This window comes from Cloeon dipterum, chromosome 3 (genome assembly GCF_949628265.1).
Source record: "Cloeon dipterum chromosome 3, ieCloDipt1.1, whole genome shotgun sequence".
Taxonomy (NCBI): Eukaryota; Metazoa; Arthropoda; class Insecta; order Ephemeroptera; family Baetidae; genus Cloeon; species Cloeon dipterum.
Window position 1 is genome coordinate 1,683,354 of NC_088788.1, and position 17,043 is coordinate 1,700,396.

General features: G+C 41.0%; 2 protein-coding genes across 4 annotated transcripts; one reads left to right on the forward strand and one right to left on the reverse strand.

Annotated features, from left to right (window-relative positions):
• Window positions 1–3,199: 3,199 nt before the first annotated feature.
• LOC135939079 (F-box/WD repeat-containing protein 7-like) lies at window positions 3,200–14,058 on the reverse strand. Of its 3 annotated transcripts, none has more exons than XM_065483253.1 (11): window positions 13,938–14,058; window positions 13,306–13,465; window positions 11,061–11,396; window positions 9,177–9,536; window positions 8,759–8,899; window positions 8,531–8,698; window positions 8,050–8,229; window positions 7,816–7,997; window positions 6,279–6,715; window positions 5,912–6,016; window positions 3,200–5,178 (listed from the first exon to the last, which is right to left on the reverse strand). In XM_065483253.1, the coding sequence occupies exons 2-11, from the start codon at window positions 13,321–13,323 to the stop codon at window positions 4,946–4,948; spliced, it is 2,160 nt and encodes a 719-aa protein (XP_065339325.1). In that variant the 5' UTR covers window positions 13,324–13,465; window positions 13,938–14,058; the 3' UTR covers window positions 3,200–4,945. The 3 variants fall into 3 exon arrangements, with proteins under 3 accessions (XP_065339325.1, XP_065339326.1, XP_065339327.1); XM_065483254.1 differs by lacking the exon at window positions 13,938–14,058 and adding an exon at window positions 13,758–13,897; XM_065483255.1 differs by lacking the exon at window positions 8,531–8,698.
• Window positions 14,059–14,205: 147 nt separating this feature from the next.
• Window positions 14,206–15,703, forward strand: LOC135939080 (GATA zinc finger domain-containing protein 1-like). The gene is made up of 5 exons (XM_065483256.1): window positions 14,206–14,329; window positions 14,382–14,612; window positions 14,671–15,049; window positions 15,102–15,345; window positions 15,402–15,703. Exons 1-5 carry the CDS (start codon window positions 14,232–14,234, stop codon window positions 15,539–15,541), a joined length of 1,092 nt encoding a protein of 363 aa, XP_065339328.1. The 5' UTR covers window positions 14,206–14,231; the 3' UTR covers window positions 15,542–15,703.
• The last annotated feature ends 1,340 nt before the right edge of the window (window positions 15,704–17,043 follow it).

Genomic DNA, 17,043 nt, shown 5'->3' on the forward strand with positions numbered 1-17,043 from the left:
GTTTATTTATACAATTATTATTAATTTTTAAAGTAGAAAAATTGTGACACTTGAAAACTGTTGTTTTCAGGGCCCAGGTGGGGACCTATATGGGCCGAAGGGTGCCAATTTTGGTACCAATCGACGCCTCTTAGTAGGGCGCGTCCGCCTGTGTGCGGTTTTTCAAAATCGGATCATTTTTCGAATTTTTACGATTTTATTCGGCCGAAATTTTTTTTTCAAAACATTTTTAAACATGTCACGGGTTTTAGCCGCAAAAAATCGTTAAATTTGGCTTCTCAATCGACGCGGAATTTATTTAGAAAAATATATAGACCAAATACGAGCCGATCCGATTAATATCCTAGGAGGAGAAAGATTTTAAAGTTTGAAAAACGTGATTTTTGCACTTTCTCCATAAAGACAACATGGGAAATTGAAAATTCGTGATTATTTTCTAAACCAAGCAAAGTTAAAGGGGTTTACCGACTTCATCACACGTACAGGACCACCGCTGGACTGGAAACTGATTTTCAGATTTTTCTGGCAAATAGAAAAATTTAAATTAATTTTTTTCGGCTTCACGACGCGCAAATGTTCACGTGCGAAAATAATTATATTTTTCTTAAAATTCAGCCGTTGATCCGATCATGGATCACGACCCCTCATCAGACAGGTATTTAATTGGGCTTCGACCTGGGCTACCTTAACGACCTTTTTCAGGGTATCCCGACCTGAGATGCGCTCCGAGGCCGGTTTTTAATGCTTTTTTCAGTAATTTCGAGCACATTTGGCGACGAATTTTCACCCTTGCCTGTCACCGACCTCCCTGACCTCCCTCAGGTCGCGTGACCTGATATCTGACCCTGAACAGTTGCATCAAACATTAAGTTCGGCCGCTCAGCAATGGCCACGATCTGGGTTGTAAATTTAAAAAAAAGGCTAAACGTAAAAAATAATCAAATTTGATATCACTTTTTGTACACCTGTTTATCGCAATAATTACATCAATTGATTTTTAATATACAAAAAAATCCTTTTTCTGGGAAATTTAAAACTAATTCACTTTATTAAATCGCTAATTTTCTTTTCCTGCATAAGAATGGTGTAGTGAGCGCAGAGAGCGCGAAACGAAATGAAGCGGAAGTTGGACGAAAAGAAAAATCCGTCAGCCGTTTTTCCGCCTTTTTAATTCGGGGCGAAGGAGGAAATCGAGATCAATTCCTGCTGGCTGGCTGCTTGCTTGCTTTTGCGTGTGTTTGTGTCATTTATTTCCTCAGCAGCATCCGGCGCGCGAGCGAGAGAGGAAGAGAGGAAATTCTGCGCGCCGGCAGCCGCTTTCTTGGGAAATTTAACGGGTGACGAATTTTATGGATTTATTCGCTCGAGTCTCTCTTTTTACTGTGGCCAGTCAAGAGGAATGAATATCGCGCACAGCAGCAGCTCCTTTGCCCGTTCCTCTCGGCGGGCGAGAGACACTTCAAAGCGCCTTTTCACGAGCGACTGCCTGTTTTAACGTGCGCGCCTCGTCGCAATCGGTTTTTGATTGGGCTCTTCCGATCCGATTCAACGCAATGCCATTCTCAATCACCGATGCACACGCAGATTCCATGCCGAATAAATAGCATCAACGACTGCTCTTTTTGAAATGGAAATCAATCTCATTCGAAAAGGAACTTTGCTTACGAATTTATGGTAAAATGAAGTTTAAGTGAATTTTCAGCGATATACAAGAAAGATTTTTAATTTGTCGGCGGCCATTGTGGGATTAAATTCCATCTAATGGAGATAAAAGTGCTCCAAAAACCTTCAGTTAGGTCATGTAGAGCTGAAGAAAGCAAGTAAAACCTAAAATTGACATCAGATTTTATTTTTTGGGGTGGAAAACATTTAAGACCATCTTTGACGAAGATTCTGAGCCCACCAATCGATTCCTGAGGGTCGAATTAGGTAGAATTGATATTTTTTCCGTTAAAAAAGTGCAGCGCGACGTGCGAACTTTTTTCCCGCCAAAACAATTTGAATGCGATAAGTGCGCATAAGTGCGCAGTTCCTCGCATTTTCGCTCATATTGTTTTGGCGGGAAAAAAATTCGCACGTCGCGCTGCACTTTTTTAACGGAAAAAATACCAATTCTACCTAATTCGACCCTCAGGAATCGATTGGTGAGCTCATAAACTTTGTCAAAGACTGTCTTTAAAGCAAAAACAGCATTTTTCGCAAATCTAATTGACTCGTCTGAATTTAACAGAGAGCTAAAATGTGTTTATGTGTATTAGACGGATGAAGTTAATTTAAAAGGTAGGCGTATTACACAAGAATAAGTTGTGCCGGGGAACAGAGCGCGGAGATGAGGGAGGAGCTGAGTGTCGGAAGTCGGTTCGAGCCCATTTGCTCCCCTATCTAGCTGCGGCGGCGGCCGCACAACCCTAAATTCATAGCTTTTATTTGATGTGCTGGCAAAGCGGATTACACAGGTTGCAAAAGAGTAAGAGGCCTGCTGACCTGTCGGAGGAACACACGCGCCGGGGCTTATTTGGACCGACCGACGCGCCAGCCGCCTCTTTTCCCATGCTCCGAAATGTGCCTGCCCGCGTACGCAGCCAAATAAACACACGTAGGCCAAAATATATACTTCTTCTTCTTTCACTTCCAAAAAATAATGCTCCTAGGAAATCAATTTTTCCTTTACACAAATGATTTTTTTATTAAATTAAAAAATTTTAAATTAAATTTATTGATTTACGACGCGCACAATTTAATTTCTCCGTTTGAGCCAATAGTTTTTTTTTTAAATATTTCAATTATTTCAGCTGTTCTCGTGAATGTTGAGAAGCAAAAATGTTGAATCCAGAATTCCAGGTTCACTGGACAATGCATTCAGCTCTTTTCCTCATTAAATGCAAACACACCGTGTTGAATAGATGGAAGGAAAACAAAACGCAGCTTTTTAATACGCGCTCGCTCGCTCGCTATTTTCAAAGCGGTATTTTGTTTTGCAACGCGTGTCACCACGCGGTAAAAACAAAAGTTGAAATAATGATGATAAAATGCTGAAAAAGCGCTTCTCATGATTGATGGGAAAGAGCGAGCGAAAACAGTTCGATTATATTGTCCGGACAAAAGGCCGCGGGCAAACACGCACAAATGAACAAAAGATAGATCTCGATATGTATGCTAATCTTTGGATAACACACAAGCAAAAAATAAACTCTGGCAATATTCGCAGCATTTTTTAAAAAATTTTATTTCATTTTTTAATTTTGTCCAAAATTTGGTGACCACAATATTATTTTTCCTTCACTGTCAATTTTCACACAAGGCGAACTCACAATCGGCTTTCATTTCTTCTGCACTTGCTTGTCGTTCCTGCTCCAATTAACTTAATCCATTTTGTTAATTATTGTGTATTTTCATCCGTTACAAGAATACATACACCCTACACGCGATAGCGATATTATTTGTAGTGTTTTTATCCTAAAAACCTTAGACGTAACATTTTTAGCGTGAGTTTCTCTCGAGGGACACGCCCAGTTCTTCCTTCGACCGGGTTTTCATATTAAAAATGATTCTATAGATTTTTAAACAATATTCAGCGTCGAAACGGCTGAATAGGGGGGCGTAACCGAGGGAATACAATATGGCTAGCCGCTCGTAGGGGGCGTGGTGCACCGCAAAATTGTTTTCCCTCGGTTACGCCCCCTTATTCAGCCGTTTCGACGCCGAACATTTCGTTTTTTCGCGTTCTAGTATTTTTTAAAACCAAAAACCCCGGTGCCAAAAGTCGAAGGAAACATTTATCCAAATTAACACGAAATTCCCTTCAAGCCAACCACATTTTCTTTCCAAGGCTGTGACTTCGTTTTACCGAAACAGGGAAAGCAAGCCACACGAGAATAACAATTTCTTTCTTCGTTAATTAATTAATTGAAAAAAAAATACAGAAATTGCTATGTGCCATTTATTCCAGATTAAAATAAAAAGCTGAACGTCAAATCTCAAGCTGTCAGTTCTGCGAAACCAAAACTACTACATCACAGCATGTTGGTGACCAAAAACAATAACAGGGAACGCAATCTGGCTGTTTCGAGAGCGCAGGACCATTGCACCGAGCCCAATAAAATGAACGAACGAACGAACGAAAGAAATGGCGCGCAAGTGAACACTTGTTGATACCCTTTTAATTACACACTAGGTTGTACTTCAATCTTTTCAAATATGCAAGTAGTGAGGACTGCTGAACAGAAGTGGATCAGTTACAGTTATTTATTTTATTATTACGTAAATCGCCTTGAACAAAACTGCTGCTCATTTCCTTAATTTTAAAATATTGATAGCCAAAAACCGTCATTTAAATTAAAAAAAGTTGATGCGATGATTAAAATAATTTCGTGACGAAATAATTTGAGGCCAAATTAAAGTTGGTATCCGCCCTCGCCAAAACCGTTGTTAATTAATCGTGTTAAAAGCAGGCAGTTGTTTTCTTTGATTTGCGACTATGAAAACCAAAAGTCGAACCAGCCTCCAATGTGTTGTTGAGTTTTAAGTATGAAATCACACTGCAACGAATTCAGTTCACCACGGCAGAAACTTTAGTTCCAGATATATAATGTGTATATCGAGAAGATTCGCTCTGATCTCGCTCTGATCTCACTATTGGCGGCTTCTAAAACCATTTCGACACAAACACTGACAAAAGAAAGCGAATCGGCGAATACAAATAATGATAATTGATAAGACAAAAAAACGCGACATTTTCCCGACATCGAAGCAAGTCTGGAAAAACCTTCGGAGTGCTTTTTTTAAGCAGAAACTTAAATTAAAACTGGCAACAGCAGTGTTGGCCACCCTGCAGTAAGTGGAACCAAAAAGTGTTCATGCAGGTCAGCAGCATAAATCGACAGTAATAATACATGGTTCACATTAAACATATCACATTTTTAGCAACGTTGCGCATCAGAATTCGCTAAGAGGCGATCGGGTCGGGCTCATCGAACAGCGACGTGCTCGACTGGCTGCTCGTCGGCGCCCCCTCGTCTTCGGGGTGCGCGTCAAAGTCGAGAACGAGCAGCTTCGTCTCCTCGGTGCCGTTGCGGCTGCCCACGGCGCACACGAGCGTCGTCTCCGTCGCCCTTATGCGCCAAACCACACCCCCCGAGCCGCCGCTGTCCAACGCGATCAGGTTCCTGATGAACTCACCTGGTAAATGATAATTTTTATTATTAGATGACATTTTTTCTTTAATAAAAATCTATGCTGAGCAAATTTCATCACTTTAATTAATTTAGCAGACGCAGGACGATATTGGCGGTGTCTTTTCCAGGTTTAAAATAATAATAATTCACTTTGTGACTCGGGGGATGAAATTATGGCCAGTAGGGGTTGAGGGGTAAGGGGTGAGCAGCCTAAAAACTATTCAGCTCGCCAGGGGAAGTCAAGCCAAGTCGAACGGTGTGCAGTTTTTGCATTTCTGACGGTTAAAATCCGCAAAAAATTTTAAAAACCCGAAATTTTAATTTAAATTTCTTAAAATTAAAGCTTAAAACTCCCTTTAAATTTCCTCACAAGTTTACATGTACTCTGAGACCACTTATGAGGAGCGTTTCGGATCTTCAAAGTATTTTAAAATAAAAAAACGGAAATTTTCGAAAATGACCCTTGATGACCTCTAATTATGTGTTCATTCGATTGGGCTTGACGAGAGGAGTTTAACGCATATTTTAACTTTTAAACTGCACCAATTATTTCATTCTCAAAATACGCCGCAAATTCGGAAACCCCGCAAAAACGATTTTTTTTTTGGTTACTCATTGATTCAAGACTCACAGCAATTTGAGGCACTTCTGATCCACTTAAAAACATTTAAACAGTGACCCGTTTTCAGACAAGGATAAAATTTAAATGCGGCTACACAATTGAAGTTTTGTCTTACCTGTTTTCACGTCCCACAGCTTGACCGTGCCGTCGTCCGAGGAGGTGATGACAAACTTGCTATTGAACTGGAGGCAGGTTACGGCAGACTGGTGCTTGTTGGGCCCTGAAAGCAGAGTGATGCACAAATTAGATTTTTTTTTCAAAAGGTGTTAGTGTTTTAAAATTCAGCAGTTGATAGCAGCGTCAAAAACTGCCTAAATTCAGAAAGCTACTGAGCAAAATTTTCTCGTTTACTATTTTCGCACAAAATTCGTTTGAAAATTTCAACTGGCCGTTAAAGAACTGCTCAAGAAATACTCAAAATCAGGTTAATTTATTCAAGAGTCACTTCAGATTTTTTTAATTTTAATAATTTCAAAACCTACCTGAGAGAGTCTGCAGACAGCGTCCAGAGACAATGTCCCAGACCTTGACGGTCGAGTCGGCATTTCCGGAAACGAGGATGCGGTTGCGCAGCTCCATGCCTGAGGTGAGCGACTGGTGGCCGATCAGCGTGTGCTTGAGGGTGCCGTTGCGCACGTCCCACACCCTGATGCTCGTGTCGAGCGACCCGCTGACCACGTGCTTGCCGTCGAACTGCAGCGAGTAGACGCGGTTCGTGTGGCCCTGCAGCGTGTGCAGGCACTCCTCGCGCTCCGGGTTCCACACCTTGACCATGTAGTCGTAGGCGCCGCTGACCACCAGCTTGCCGTCGTACTGCACGCACCGCACCGCCGCCAGGTGGCCCACCAGCACGTGCAGGCACACGCCCGTCTCGATGTTCCACACGCGCAGGGTTGCGTCGCGCGAACCACTCACCACCCTGAAAAATTAAAACGTTTGGGAACGTGAGATTACAAGAAGGAACCGAAAATTATCGTGTTCTTTCCGGTGAGACGGCGATATTGACCAAAAAACTCAAATATAAGCGACGGCGTTCAGGTCGCGTGACCTGAGGAAGGTTGGTGACAAGCAAGGGTGATAAATCGTCACCGAGTATCACAAAACGTGCTCAAAATTACTGAAAAAGTATGAAAAACCGGCCTGAGAGCGGATCTCAGGTCGGGATACCCTGAAAAAGGTCATATGGGTACCGCAGGTCAAAGCCCTTCCAAAGACCTGTCCGATGAGGGGTCGCAGTCCATGATCGGATGAACGGCTGAATTTTAAGAAAAATAAAACCATTTTCGCCTGTGAACATTACGTGTCGCGGAGCCGAAAAAACTGAAAAAATTAATTTGAAAATTTCTATGGGAGCGAAAAATCTGAAAATCGGTTGTCAGACTGGCAGCGGTCCTGCGCGTGCGATAGAGTCGGCAAATCCCTTCAACTTTGCTCAGTTAAGAAAAAATAATATATTTTTGATTTCCCAAGTTAGCCTAGTGCAAAAATCACATTTTTTCAAAGTTCAAAATCCATCTCCTCCTAGGTTTTCGATCCGATCGGCTTGCATTTGGTCTCAATATTTCGCGTCGATTGAGGATCCTTTTTTTAATTTTCCCTGGACCGGAGATATGGCCGGCGGAAATTATTGAAAATTTCGACTTTTCCGAAAATTTAGCAGAAAACAAAACGCGATAATTCGATAAATGGTCCGCTTTAAACGAACCACACACGGGTGGATGCGCCTCACCAAGGGGCGTCGATTGGTACCGAAATCAGCGCCGGCGGGCCCATAGGGCCCTGTCTGGGCCCCGAAAACCAAAGTTAGCAAGTGCCAGAAATCGCGTTTCTTCGATTTTAAAAATTAATAACATGACTCCTGTGGGGCACACAACAGAAATTAAAGTTCATCTGACTCGCTGTAAAATTCTGCATCTTTTGGGAAAAAACCCTTTGATGTCAGAGAGGACACAAAAATTAAAAAAACCTCTACGACGTTAAAGTCTCCGAATTGAATTTTTAAAAAATATTTTCACTCACTTCTTGCCGTGGAGATGCATGCAGCGAACGGTGGACGTGTGTCCGTACAACGTGTGCAGACACTGGCCAGTCTCGGCGTTCCAGACCTTCAGGGTGCGGTCTGTGCTGCCGCTAATTACAGTGGAGCCGTGCATCTGGGACGACCACACGCCTCCAATGTGACCCACCAACACCCGAAGACACTGAAACGAAAATTAGCAAAACCAATATGGATTTAACAAGAGGAGCGCCTACCTTTCCTGTCGTTGCAGACCAAACCCTCAATGTGTTATCATCAGATCCGCTGAGTATTCTACTATCAGAAAATTGCAGGCAAGTTATGACGTGGTCGTCGTGACCTTTGAGCACTTTGGGCGGACGAATCGGCTTTTTGCGCCAGTTCATCTCGATGCTATGTTGACGCAGAAAAGCCGCCTGCAGAATTAAAGAAAAGTTAAAACCCTCAGGAAACTCTAAACTATAAAAATTAGAGGTCCAGCCGCCGGAAAAAATGGTAAAAAATAGGGATTTTTTCCCTTCTTCAAACTGTTTCGACATTTCAGTTTCACACACTAAAAGGCCAAAAAATTTAGAATTTTTAATACCAAATCCAGGTCAAAGGAAAAATCCCTGTTAAAAAAAATGTGTTTTGGCCCTTCTGCCAAGTCGGTCCCGCCAGCGGCTGACCGAGACCTCTAATAAAAATCTTTCAACGTTCAATAAAATAAAGACAAACCTTCCAGGGCGATGGTGTCGGCTGAGATATTGTGCTAAAAGAAGTACTGGCTGATGAGGGACTAAACCTGGGGTTGTCGAGAGCGCTGGTGGAGCTGCCCCCGATGGAAGAAATAATGGCTGAAATGAGTTGCGAAGACGAGAAATCCCTCCTTGCCACCGGCACCGTCTGTCCGACACCAAAAATGAGTCACAAACGTTGAACTGATTGGGAGTGAGAGTGCGTTACCCATGGCGAGTCGATTCCCGACGCCTTGCACTTCTCGCGCCACAGCAAGTTGTCCTCGGAGAGCAGGCGCCAGTAGCGACACGTCTGCGCCGCTCGCAGCAAATCGGCTGGCTCCAAGAAACTAAGTACGTGCAACGCCAACTGCGAAAACATTTATTTAAAATTATTGTAGCATTCCGAAAAAAATCTGGAGTTAAAAAAAATCTTATTTTCCGAGTTTTGAACCGGAATTTCTCGAAAACAAAAAATCCTCAACTATAAAAATTTCTGCTAGGTTCAAACTAAATTCAGTGGCAATACCGGCGGCGAATTTGCCTGAAAAAAAAAAAACGAAAACCCAAGTCCGTTGAAACCGGGAGAGGAAATTTCAGAAACCTAATTTATTTTAAATTACAGCTAACAAAATAAATGAACAAACCTCCTTGGGAAGAAGAGAGATGAAGTCCCGCTGGAACTGCGGCTCGATTATCTCCATCATGTGTCGCACCTGGACCGGCTCGCACGAGTCGATAAGCGAGTCCAAGGCCATGAGGCGCTCGCCGCTGTTCCAATTCTTGAAGGTGTCGATCCAGCTCTTCAGCTTGGGCGGCTGCGGAGTTGGGAAGACGTTCATCTTCCATGGTGGGTACAGCTTCTTCAGACGCTTCCTCTCCAGCGCGCCTTCCGATTCGCCTTCGTCTGTGCTGCTGTCCTCGAGCGACTCGTCCCCAGGGCCACGTCGCCGCACCACTCTATCACTGCTTTCTGCTTCAGTCTCCATATTCAGCTTTCGCTTCCTCTGCAACAGGACAAAAACAAAATTAATTATTAATTCTTATAACACGAGATATTTTCTAAGGGTGGAAAATTAATAAGTAAAAATGCAGTGCAGTGGTAAAACCATTTTATCCATTTTTAGGCAGAAAATGGCATTTTAAAAGAGGAGATTTGACCACTCTGACAGCAATTTCACATTTTCATAGGGAAAAATTGGAAATATTCTAAAAAATCACGTTGCTATCCCAAAAATTTTTAAGCTAACTGTTTATGACAAGGTTAACTGGCGAGGAACTTACGTTATTGTTCGTTAATACCTAACATATCTGACGAGAGATAAGTAGAATTAAGGTTTCAATAGGAAACCGGTCTAAAAGCTTTGTCTGAGTGAAGAGACACGCAGTATTACGCTTCAGAAATTGAAGCACGTTGAGAAATGTTCAGGAATGATCAGAATTGGCTTTGGTATTGCGTGGAATTTGTGTAAAAATTTATCACTGAATAGTTGCCATTGAGAAAGGAGCATTAATTTGAAATAGCCACCACAATAGCGTGTTGAAATTGAGTCTTTACCAATAAAACGTACCGATTTTAGAAAACAAATTTTGTAATGATTGTTTTTTTACTCTGAAAATGCCAGTTTTTATTCAATTGTGATGATATTTAACAGCAAGATAAGACAAATCGATCAATGGGTCATTTTCGACGCTCCGGAAAAGTCCCTAATTTTTAAAATTTTGCCGGAAAATTGGCTTATGTCTCAAAAACAGTTCGATATGACGTTTAAAAAAATTTCTGAGCTTACTGCCAAGTTGTATAGCTCAATTTTTATTGTTGAGAGCAAAATTATATATTTTATTTTAATTTACTAATTTTGCATTTTGAATTAACGTGATTTTTTTAATGAAAAAATGATGCAAGGAAATTTTGATGAAGATTTAAAAATAGGAAATTTCATAAGCTTTCAATGTTTATTATTTTTTTGCTTTCCGAAAGCCTTGTCGGATATTTCTTAATTTTTTCAGGACGTCAAAAATGACCAACTAATCGAAATTAAATTACAGAAAAAACAATATTCAAAGGTTTCGACAGAAACTAAAATGTTGAATCCTAAGAGTGTCTTTGTCAACATTTAAATTATGTAAATAACAAATACATTCAAAGCCGCCATTTAATTTAAATAAATAATTTAAATAAATTCCACTGCGATTTCAGACTCAATTCTGCCACTGTGCATTCTTCACTTAATTTACTTTCTTTTGACGTGCTAAAAACCAAAATCAGTTCAGCCTATCGCCATAGAATCGTGAAAAACTATTTATAGAAATAAAAAATCTTTTCCGACGGTAATACGGCGATTGGCTGAACCGATTTTGGTTTCCAGAACGTCAAAAGAAAGCCTATTAAGTGGAGAATTCACTGTATCAGGATTAAGTCTGAAATCACAGCGGAAACGCCTTAAAATTAAATTTATTACGAAACTATACGGTGGCGCCATCTGTTTGCTTCTTCGAACTGGTTTATAACCAAAATTTGAAAAACCTACCGAGGAATTGTCCTGGCCAGTGCTGGGAGACAGCTGAGGGGAGAGGCGTTGGTCAGCTGTCTCGGTTGAGGTAGAAGGTGCGGTGGCGACAGACCAGGGGGCGTCAACCACATCGAGGACTTCAGCGGGCTTGGACTGTGAGCTGCCCATGTCCTCCGACTCGTCCGAGCTGCTGTACAAGGCGAGTTTGTTGCACAGGATGTCCTCGACGGGCTTCAGCGCATCGTCCACCTCGACGTCGGCACCCAGCGGCGGCGAGTCGCTCACGGTCACGTGCTCCTCCACTTGGCTAGACGACGTTCCGCAGCAATCCCACCACAAGTCCTCGGGGTGTCCCTAGAAAGTCACAAATGTCGCCACTAGACGCAAGCTCCTTCTCTATGCAAGCCGTGTCTGTTGAATTGACAAGCAATTCGTGATATCCGCATTGTTCACATTTTTTTTTTAACCGACTGAGGAATGAAAAATTACTGTCGGTAAAGAGGGGATCGATACAGGCCGACAGTTGAAAATTATTTGAATTGTTGTAACGGTAAAAAAAATTATTTCTTCAATTTAAAAGAGGAATGATACTGGAAAAGCCTGGAAAATGGTTGTTGCCAATGCATAAACTCATCCCTTAGGATTCATTTAAAGCCTTAATTGACCTAAGGAGCGCTGTAATTTTTTGAGAAAATTGGCTGGAAAGTTACCGTGCTTTTCAAATGGTAATGGCTGTCTCCTTACTTGAAATCCGATTTAATTTCAAAAGCAAGAGTTTCCCCAATAAGTGGCAGACACAATTGGACAGATCTCGACGAGAGGAATCGAAATTTGCCAAGAAAATATGTTCAAGCACTCAAAATTTTGGAGAAAATTGGCAAAATTTGAATTTTTATTGTAGGAAGGTCATTTTTTACTATTGCAAATTGTTGGACAAATTGTTTATCGGTCAATTGTTTAAGGCATCCAACAATTTAAATATTTATCAATTGTTGCCCAATATCATTCCACTTTAAAATAATAAAAAATTCAAATTTTTCAAATTTTCTCTAAAATTTTAAGCGTTTGACCACATTTTTTAGGCAGATTTCGATTCCTCTGGTCGACATCTGTCCAACAGCTTGTGAAACCTTTAAGGGAAACTCTTTGTTATAAAATAAAATAAATTTGCACCAAGTATTTTCCAGGATTTTGCCAATAAATTTAAAATTTTACCGAATTTCGCGGCAATTAATTTTTTCTCGTCACGAAATTTAAAACAAGTAGTGTTCTAATTATGGGGAAATTTCCCTAAAAATGAAAGAAATCATTGTTTTTGTTAGGATTACGGTGCTTTCCGCTTGATTTTCATGCATAATTTAGGGCCAATTTCCTCCGAGAGATTAGATTAGAGAATATTGTATCAAATATAGCAACGATTTTCCTCCCTCTTTGATTAGCATTTATTTTACCGCATTTATTATATTTTTTAACGTCAATAATTGACCCGCAGTTTGTAATTTTGAGAATTTTCCGAAGGTAAATCGAGAGGATAAACACAATTGGCTTCATTTTCCTTGTAGAACTTCTGGGAAACATAATGAAAACCACCTTTGATGTGGCATCATAGCTTGCTTTCATTGGGTTATTTAAAAACCAGAAAAACATCAATATTTTTTAACCTTTGGTTGGCCTAGATTCGTTTTTATCTGAAAAATGCAAATTTTCCCCCTCAAATGTCTTCAATTTTGGACACTTGTGATGCTTGCATGGACCAACAGTCACAAGATTCTAACAGACTGGATATTTATATAGAAAAAATTATTGCTGAATTGATTAAAAGTCACCACATTGTTTATTTTTTAATATTTAAATTTATTAAGGAGCCGTGAGTCCGTGGGAACCCCCACGAGGCTCAAAATTTTCGGTTTGGTAAATCAGAAATGAAGCAAATGATTGGAAATTAATCTCAAGGGAGTCTACACGTGTCATGTTCTCTCGTTAGAATTTCAGAAAAATGTTTCTGTCACGTGCAACTAAATTTCAAATCATTTTGCTGGTGTTTTTAATGAGTTTGAAATAAAAACGAAACCTCATTGAGCTAAAATAATCTCTATATTACGTTTGAAATAAAAAACCATTAATATCTGCAAAAAGGCAGGCTGTTAAAAAAACACCGATGACAAATAAATAAATAAATAAAGTCTCTGGGTGTGGCTCCGATGGGATAAAACCCTCGATTTTCTCGCCAATGACGGGGATGCAAGAGACAAAAAATGCTCACCTTTTCAGCGCCATCCATAATTCAAGATGACGTTGTGGAAGGAGACCCGAATTACGAGGTCCTCATGGCTGGGGTGCGTCGGCAGTAGCACACCTCATGCTCCCGTTTCGACGACACAATAAATATGTGTGTGCTCTATTGCGTGTTAATCAGTCTTTATCTGCAAAAGAAAGAATTCACAATGAAAAGATCAGCGCGATTATTAGCTGACGAGCGAGAGTTAGTTGCAGGTGGAAAGAAAGCAAAAATTGTCACGGCCACGGCTGAACGCCCTTGCGAGAAAAGAAATCGCACGCGAACCCAGGGGTTCGTCGCAAGCCACCCGTGTCTCGCTCTAACGGCAGCCATCTCAAAGCGAAATCAAGAATTAACAGCCAAAATCGAACCGAGCAGTTTGCAAAATTCGCTGATGCAGTCGTGCAATAATCCGAGTGCGTGACAAAAACACACACCCTGAATGCGAGCACACGGCCCGTTTTGCGCCCCGTTTTACGTCTTCCGCGAGGCAAAATCAGCTGTGTCGGGTGGGTCGGCCGACGCAGCGACCCAAATGGTCCATTCCTAGCCGAATCAACAAGAATTCGGCGCCCGATACGGAGGATTAGCCTGAAAAAAGGTCGAGAGCGACAAACCTCGTCTATATAATCTCGAAAGTGGCAGACATGTTGGAAATGTTGAAATAAGATCGCACCAGAGCCACCTGCAGCCATCTGTTTGAAAGTGAACGACGTCAGAAAACGAGTACGTGATTCGTTAACTCTGCCTATAGAGGATGCGATCATTACTAGATGAAATTGTAAAATAGTTCCGCATTTTAACGTTAATTCAAGTTTGCCGCACTTTTCTTCGCGCATCTTGCTTTCATAACTTGCGCAGGGGCCTGCGAATTTGTGAAAAACTAAACAGCGCGAGATTTGAAATTGTTTATGTCAAAAGGCATCAAGATGGGAGAAACTGCTGTGAATAGCGAAATTCCAGAGATTCCTTTTTCAGAAGAGGAAATCGAGCGTGATGTGCTTTTGACGTAAGTCTTAACCTGCCTTTCGATCATGTTTCTAAGTGGCTTTTATTTCCAGAATCGAAAATTTAATTTCTGAAGTGCAGTCCGACCAGCCCGACGCAGAATTTGACGAAAGACTGATTTGCGAGGATCTTTTGGGACAGGTTTTGGATACGGTTGAATCACAATTATTGGGCCAGGAAGTAGAAAATGAGCCAGAGGAAGTAGAAATGGCCCCTCTTCAGTCTGAGCCATCAGAAGTAAAAATAGAAACAGTTGAGCCGTCATCCACAGAGCAAGAAGAAAGGTATACAAAACAGCTAATAAGGTTTTTAATTTATTCTGAATATTTTTTATGCTCCCAGCTCTAAGAAAAATGTTAAATGCCATCGATGCAAAGCTAGCTCATCTTGGATTTGGAGAAAAAGCTCAACTGGCGGTGGATTTGTCTGCACAAATTGCGACAGCCGAGATTCCAGATTTGACGAGGAGCAGCCACCGACAAAAAGAACTCACAGAGACTCTTTGGTCCTCAATGACGGCGATTCTCTCGATTTGGACCTGAAATCTACAGACTTGATCAAAATCGAAGCGGACGCGGATGGCGATTTTACGACAACCCCGCTGCCAACTCGGAAAAGCTCTCGAAGCACAAGAAGCACGCTCTCAAACTCAAATCCCTATGCGTATCCGAGGCCTGTCGTTTCAAAACCGAAAGAAAAGAAATCCGTCATTCGAAATGCAGTGAGATTTTCTGTAAATAATCTTGTATAGGAAATTTGCAATTTATTTTCAGCCAAACTACGCATCTCCGAGTCCGGTATTAAAGTTAGCAACGCAGGTGCGGTACAGGGGAACCAGCATCAGAATAGGAGACATAGTGTCAGTCCGAGGCCACGACGGGGCAATCTACTATGCTCAAATCAGAGGATTGCTTGAAGATCAGTATTGTGACAAGAGTGCCGCGCTAACTTGGCTTTTGCCCACGAAAAACAGTCCTCCACCAGAGAGAGGCTTTGATCCAGACACATACATTCTTGGTAAGAATAAAATTTTTATTTGTCCTTGTAGCTAATTAATTGGACTTAAATTTCAGGCATGGAGGAGGACGTTCCTAGATCGCTGGAAAGCATGGAATTTGTGATGCACGCGCCATCAGACTATTTCAAACTGCAACTTCCGTATGGTTTTGAAGAAACCTACAGCCTAAATGGCAGCTCGACTTTATTAATCTAGTGAAAAAAATTATTCATCTTTCTTCAGTCATAATTTTGCACAGAAAGTCGAAATGGGAGGAAATTTTAATCTTTTTAAAAATTTATTTTTATTTCGATCAGCGGGGGAGTGAGAATTGCGTGACGCGCAGGTATGGTGCCAGCTGGTGTACAGCGCGCTTTGGTGTATTAAAAGCGAATTATTTACAATATTTTTGTATAATTTGAGTAAACTACGCCAATCAGATAAAAAAAACTCTAGAAAGGAGAAGAGCAGAAGCTCAAAGATTTGAAAGATTCCCTCATTTTGACGCCATCTTGGATCTGATCAGCTGGAACCAATTTCAGCGCGACTCTGGAAAATCTACTTAATGTTTACTGATAAAATAGGGCTGCCAGATACCAGATTCTCTCTGGTGGCTACAAGGAGAAGGGGGCGTACCTGGTGTCTTGTTAGCGGGAATTTTAAAAAATGGGTGGGAGAGGGAGGTGTAACCAGAAAATGGCCGACAGAAATCAGGCGTGAAAGGGGGCGTTTCCTATGTTATCGTCCAGAGATATTTCGATCGGGATGAATCTGAAACTCGAATAAATCTGGGCGAAACCCAGAGAGTGGCAGCATCTCTTCAGGAGCAGGATTAAATCATGTACATAAATCTAACGAATTCATGTAATAAAAAAGTAAAAGGTTGTGAAAAATTTAATCTATTTTTTAATCCACAAAATCATAAAACAGACCAAAATACTCTTCGAATTATTTTAAAATGCTTTAAAAGATTCGCTGACAGGTCGATGATGATAATAATTCTCATTAATGACAATCGAATCATTAAAGCACATCTTGGTCGATAGATGGCAGGAGGAGGAGGGATTTTGCAATGAAATTCGCAAAGGGCAGAGGATTTTTTCTAACCAATAGATGGCCTTGTTCATCTGACCAACTTGTCAGAATCGAACCTTCCAATTATTCACACTCTTTCAAATTTTAAGAAAAATAAAATTCCCTCCTCCAGCATCTCATGAATTTTCATTGCACGTATCGCATTCATTCATGCGGATAATCTCCTAAAAGCGTCCCAAATCAAAGCAACGCTTGCCATTGGTGGATCGATAGCTCCGTCAGGTTGGCAGCGAACGTATCCCACCCAACGTCCCACTAGGGTTGTGACTTTGTGAAAAAAACAATATCAATTATCGATATTTGATATGATATTTGAAATATCAATATCACTGATATATCAGCGAAAAAATATCAAAATTTGATATATCAACGATGATATTTCCAGATGATCAAAAAATGGCTGCCGGATGAACCGAAACCGGTTATGGCTATTTTTAAGGCTTAAAAACCGATTTTTTAAGCATTTTTCACCGGTTTTATCATAAACATCGGTTAAATAAGAAAACATTTGAAAAATGGCGGTTTTCCGCAGGCATATGGGATGAGTATTCAAATAATTTAAATGTTGCGCGCCTTTAAAACAGATGTTTGAGAAGGGGGTGTGTCGGATCCCACCATATGGC